Below are 6,411 nucleotides of genomic sequence, written 5' to 3' on the forward strand. Positions count from 1 at the left end.
GACTTTTGAAAGCTGTGAATACCATAAATCACTTGGCAATACCGGCTCATTCAACCAATCCCTCAATTTTAAATAATTTTTATTCCTTGCAGTCCACCAGGGAAGCACATTTGCCTCGAGCTAAAGTATGGGTAAGGAATTTGCTTACCAGCCAGTGGGAAGGCCCCTGGGACCTTGTCACTTGGGGGCGTGGATACGCTTGTGTTTCCACAGGTACTGGAGCACGGTGGGTGCCAGCAAGGTGTGTGTGTCCCGATTTGCAGCAGAATATCCCACTGCCTGTTGGGCCAGATCCTGAGGGTAACAGCAACACAGGCTGATGACCTTGGCAGCGTGGCTCGGGCTACCTGCGACCAGAGAGAGCATCGAGCGCCGGTGACCAAGGAGGACTCTATTGCACTGTGTATCCCTGCGATCAAGGGGTGTTGGCTTGCACTGGGATGCACTGGAGTGCAAATGTCAACGAACCACAGAAAAATGCAGGTGCCAATATGGTCCTTGTCAGTTTTGCTGAGCTTAGTGCAGCCAAGAACCAAGGTGTGGGTTACCCTGGCCAATGCGACAGGGCAAGATACTCCGTGCTTAGCCACTGCTACTCCTGACAGTCCTTTTTCTACCTGCCTTGTTGGCTTGCCAGTAGAGGACTGGCCAAAGCCTAGGACAGTTTGCAAGCTTTTACAATCACACAATCACGCTGATGCTTGGGATCAGTGGGTTTCGTACCTTCCCCCTGCAACTCTTGAGCTACAAGAAATAGAGCTTTTAGGATCTGTGAAAATGGCCCTTTGTGTTAAGTTTAATTATTCTGGGTCTGATCAGTCCGAAGTATGGGATGTTTCTCCTAACCAACCCATATTTGCAAATGAAAGTGCCTGGTGCAATTATAGTTCACCACATATTTCACACTCTACTACTGTTCCTCTAGCTTTGCCTCCAGGGGTGTTTTTTATTTGCAGAGACCGAGCATGGGCTGCAATTCCATCACATATCAAGGGAGGTCCTTGCAACTTAGGACGACTCTCACTGTTAACACCTGACACATCCATGATTTTACAGCATAAACCATGGAGGGGAAAACACAGCATCCATGCATTTGCCCCTGATTGCAATGACAACGCCAAATTTTGGCCATCAGATACTTGATGGGCTGTTCCCTTCTTTTCTCCACAACTAACATCTGCTAAAGCACTGGGACTGTTAAACAAGTTAGGATGTTGGTTAGCTTGGCAGAATAAATCCACTTTGCTTGCTTTAGCTGGATTATTAACAGGTGTTGGTTCAGTAAGGCATGCTACACTGCAAAATAGAGCTGCCATTGATTTTTTGTTACTAGCACATGGACATGGATGTGAGGATTTCGATGGAATGTGTTGTATGAATTTGTCTGATCATTCAAAATCTATTCATGCCCACATTAAGGAATTACAAACAAGCGTGTCAAAATTGCGTGAAGAATCAGAATCCGATTGGCTCAATAGCTTGTTTGGCAATTGGCAAATTGCAGGAGGGGTCAAAAATCCGCTCAAAATCGGATGCCTGATCCTATGGGTTATTTTTTGCATCCTGCTCAGGGTGCCGTGTTTATTGTCTTTTTTTGCAAAGGGCCCTGCAAAAGTCCATAAGCGCTGCCTTTGTAATACAAAAAAAAGGGGGACCTGAGGATATTGACAGCTGGACTGACAATCTCACAGCGTCAGACCTGAAACCAGTCAGAGTTTACCCATGAGAATATTACAGTGAAATTTTGCAGCTTTAGTAAAACCCACAGAGAAGGCCAAGAAGATAATAAGAGAAGATGTTCTGGACGTGAGGGGAGGATGTTGTTCTTGTGGGACACTGAGAGTGCACAGGGAAGAACTTGTGGATAATACGTAGCAACTATACTTTTGCTTGTATAGCTGATTGTTTACTGCTTGAATGGTCATTGTTTGTTAGGCAGCCTTGTCATTGTTTGCTAAGCAGCCAATCTTAAATTAGGCCACAGCCACTGTGAAGAGGTATAAGAATAGCAGTAGAGAAAATAAAAAATCTTTCTACCATTCTCAACTATGGATTACGACTGGTGTGGCTTTTATGTCCGCCTTGGCAACAGCCACAGGAAGGCGCGAGGGGATGTGTGAGGGAGTGGGTGGCTGGAGGCTACGAGGGAACAGGAGGCCCCTGAGGGGCCGGGGTGGTGGGAAGCCCTGAGGAACTGGGTTGTCAGAGGCCATAAGCAGCCCCCAGGCAGTCAGCCACCTTGTTCCTGCCAGAGCTGAGTTCCAAGACGGATCCTGGGCACTCTGTAACTAACACCATCAGTATTTTTCAGCTAAAAAGAGATGACAAGGACTCTTAATGCTAGGTGTTTAACACCGAACAGGCTGCTTTAGAAACTTTCACATAACCTTGTGTAGTTATGTGCAAGAAATGTATCCTTTTAAGAAACTTTCCCAACTGACATGAATAGAGGGTTGTTTGTAGGGTATTGGAGGGGAAAACCCTCCCTGCCCAGGTCTGAGGTCTGGCCAAGTTGTGGCCCTGACTGGTTGCGAAGTCTGCCATCAGATCCAGGTGCTTCTGTGCTAAAAATATAATCAAGTCACTTAGACTTGCTGAGTTGTGCCTTTAAAAGCCGGATGCCGTTTTGGGCAAACCTGAAATCTCACCTACGGGTGGATGCACCGCGTAGGATTTTCCCAATTGCTGGGAAGGGTTCTCCAGATCCTTGCTGCGAAACAGGGCTCCCCAGCGACTGTGGACTCTGGGTGATGGTAAAGTATTTAGGCAATTGGTGACGCATCTTTCTAAATCTCTCTCCTTTCTCTCGTATAGTAATACTTAGGTGCATTACCTTGCTTGTTTTTGCTTGTCACTAAAGCCAAGCACGTAGTAAACTTAACTGTTTTATAAAATGTATCATTTTACTGTTGTGTCTCCTTACTATTCATAGTAAATAAGACCATTCTTTCTCTTGGTGTCTGTGTTCTTTAAAGCACCCCTGTCAACTGGCGTAGTCATCAGGATCTGAGCAAAATACCACTTTTAAATCCAAACGTGATGTGTCAGCTTCATCCGGCATTCCCAGATGGGAAGACCTTCCCTAGAGTTCACTGGCTGTCTAGTGGGCTCAGGTCGGAGGACAGTGCAAGCAACGGGAAAATCGTGTGAAGGAAGCCAACCCACTGGGTGTATTAAAATGTATCCAAGAAGGGCCTACTGAAAAAGGCGCAGAGATTGTTGGTTCAGGATGGATTTTGTTAATAGTGTATAGGAAAGAGCACCAACAGAAAGAGGGGCTGTTGTTGGAATGCTCCTGCACGGAGTGACAAATGTGGGATTTGCAGAATCACATTGTGATGTTGCAATGCCAGAACAAGCTGCTTGCTGATAAGCGTGACACTTATCAGACTGTGGCTGAAAAGGCTGCGGTTCGGGTTGCACAGTATCAACATAGGAAAAGGAGGGGACGAGTGAATCACAAGAAAGTGCAGGCAGTGATTGCAGAAGCAGGTGTGCCGTGGGACCCAGAGGAATGGGATGGTGATATTTGGGATCCTATGGATTGTGATGAGGCTGGTTCTCCAGATGAATTCCTGAATGTGAAATCGGAGATGAGGCAAAAGATGGCATTAGGTGGGCAGAATGTGAGGGCAGATGTGGTAGAAGGTTTTAGTCACACAGAGTAAATGATATAATTGACAGGTTTAAGCAGAGGGCGGGGGAGTCTCTGCTCTTTTGTATGGTGCGTTTGCAGGGAGCTGCTGGAGTAGGACTGGGCAACGTAGATGCTAAGAAATTGGTGGGTTTGAGTTCAGATACGTTTGTGCAGGATGCATTTAGGACGTGCACGGATCCTAATGCGCTAGCCTTGACTACTGAGGGATGTATTGCAAAGTACCCCACAGCAAACGATTGGCCGGGCGGTGTGAGCGTCCCTGGTGTACCTTGCGAGATTGTATACAGCCAGTAAAGGAGGAAGGGATGACAGCAGCCATTTTATCTTGGGGACGCTGATACTCTGATGCAAAAACCCCTGACTGTTCCTATGAGAAACAGACGGATTAAGACGGCTCCCCCAGCATACAAAAATGCGATAATGACCCTTTTGCTTAATGAAATGGGAAATCCTCTGGATGTGGTGATTGAAAAAATACAGCAGCTAGGTAACCTCGGGGAGTGGGGACCCCGGGGGAGTGCCCGGCGGAGTCGAGAAAACCGAGGAGTGAAAACAGGATTCCTCAAAGGGAAATGTTTACAGCCGTGCTAAAGGATGGTGTGTCTCGCGATAAAATTGATGGGATCCCAGCTCCGGATTTATGGAAGAGAGATAAACAGGGAGGGTTGCATAGACCTAGGAAGAAAGCGCAGAATGCTAAAGCAAAAAATACAGGAACAACTCAGCCTACGGCAGCCCCCCGGAGCCTCAATGGGAGGGACTTCATGTCTGCTCGTGGAGGGCCCACCGCGAGTGGATTGGAGTGTTCCAGGGGGTAAGGAGGATTGGGAACTGTATTCTAACCTGTGTCCCTGGAAAGACGCTAGGGAAGTAGTTCAGCATAGTTAACAAGAATGAGATAACGGCCAAGCTCCCGTGCAGTCAGCACGAAAGGACTGGCGACCTCACATGGAGCTTCAGATATTTTGGAAAAACCGGTCCTCACAAATTGTAAAAGCCTTAATTGACACAGGAGCGGAGGCCTCTTTAAATTTATGGGAATCCCAAGAAATTGAAAGGACAACCAGGGATTATTACAGGTTTGGCGGGGGGAACAAATTGAAGCTGTGCAAACACAAATAGAAATGAAAATAGGGAACCTCCCCCAATGATTGCATTCAGTTATGATTGTTCTGGCCTCTGACTAAATAAATGGGATTGGTATCTTAAAGGGACTGACTTTAAATTTATCCAGTGGTTTCTATCAGTTTGGGACAAAGCCTTATATCAGTGCCCGTCCAGTTTTAGTCGGGAAGGCAAAAATGCCCCCTGTGCAGATTCCTGTCACAACTAAATTGGTAACCACAAAGCAGTACAAAATCGCAGGGGGGGCATGAAGGCATTTCACAGACAATTAAAGACTTAGTGGATGCAGAAGTTTTAAAACCCACTACCATGGCTTGCAATAACTCAGTCTGGCCCGTCAAGAAAAGTGATGGGTCATGGAGAATGACTGTGGACTTTAGAGAATCAAGTAAACACAGCCCACCTCCTGCGGCAGCTCTATCAGATATTGTTACTTTAATATCAAAAATCCAGAAACACTCTGGAACCTGGTGTGCAGTAATTGATTTGGCCAATGCTTCCTCTACAGTACCCACTGCTGAGGAGCGTTGGGATCAGTTTGCCTTTATGTGGCAGGGATGACAGTACCTGTTCACCAGATTGCCCCAGGGATGGGTCCACAGCCCAACAGTTTGTCATCGAACAGTGGCTGAGCACTTGGATGAAATAAAACTGACTCCTCATATGCAACTAACTCGTTATATAGATGACATCTTGATCCAGGGGAGCAATGAGGAGGAAGTGCAACAAGTCCTTGAATTAGTTGTGGATCATAGGAAACAGAAAGACTGGGAAATTAACCCTACCAAAATTCAAGGACCATCCCAAATGGTGAAATTTTTGGGAATTCAGTGGCATTGCGGGCATCGGGATATCTTACCCAAAGCCCGATAGAAGATTTTAGATTTTGCAGTGCCACAAAATAAAAAGGAGACACAAAGATTTATGGGATTATTCATCTTTTGGAGACAACGTACTCTGCATCTGAGACAAATCTTAACCCCTTTGCATAAAGTAACCAGGAAAAAAGTAGGAATTTGAATGGGGAAGTGAGCAGCAGGCTGCCTTTGAATTAGCAGAAGAGGCTATTCAAAGGGCTTTAGATTTATGGCCTATGCAAAAGGGAAAAGTTGAGTTAAATGTATCTGTGAGTGGGTCTCATGCTAATGGGAGCCTCTGGCAGAAAGAGGGGAAGAAAAAGGTTCCCCCAGGGCTTTGGGGGAGGAAGTTGCCAGAAGCAGGAAACAACTACCCACGTTTTGAGAAACAGTTATTGGCATGTTATTGGGCACTGATAGAACAATTTACCATAGGACATGAAGTGGTGAAGTGGCTTTTCATCCGGAAATTCCTGTTCTGCAGTGGGTCAACAGTTCTCCGAAAGCCCTTTGAATTGGGCACGCTCAGGAGTCTAGTATTCTAAAGTGGAAGTGGTGTATTCGGGATAGGGCCAAGGTAGGAATCGGGGGGATAGCCACTCTTCATGAGTGAATAGCAGCTGCCCCCGTGAGGGACCAAGAGGTAAGTCCCAACTTCACAGCTGAGAGGGAATCTCCAGGGAAGTGGGTAAAGACTTTAGATCAACTAATGCCACAGGAAAAAGAACGTGCTTGGTTTACGGATGGGTCAGCTAAATATATAGGAGGGAA

At 46.3% G+C, this 6,411-nt stretch overlaps 1 protein-coding gene across 1 annotated transcript in view; it reads left to right on the forward strand.

Moving 5' to 3' along the window:
* Window positions 1-2,618: 2,618 nt before the first annotated feature.
* The window catches only part of LOC108445429, a 10,823-nt gene continuing 7,030 nt past the window's right edge, over window positions 2,619-6,411 (forward strand). The window contains exons 1-2 of the mRNA XM_017729174.1: window positions 2,619-2,753; window positions 3,354-3,626. Of these exons, the coding sequence (XP_017584663.1) occupies window positions 2,619-2,753; window positions 3,354-3,626 (408 nt within the window). The remainder of the gene's footprint in view (window positions 2,754-3,353; window positions 3,627-6,411) is intronic.

This window comes from Corvus brachyrhynchos, unplaced genomic scaffold (genome assembly GCF_000691975.1).
Source record: "Corvus brachyrhynchos isolate BGI_N302 unplaced genomic scaffold, ASM69197v1 scaffold370, whole genome shotgun sequence".
Classification (NCBI taxonomy): Eukaryota; Metazoa; Chordata; class Aves; order Passeriformes; family Corvidae; genus Corvus; species Corvus brachyrhynchos.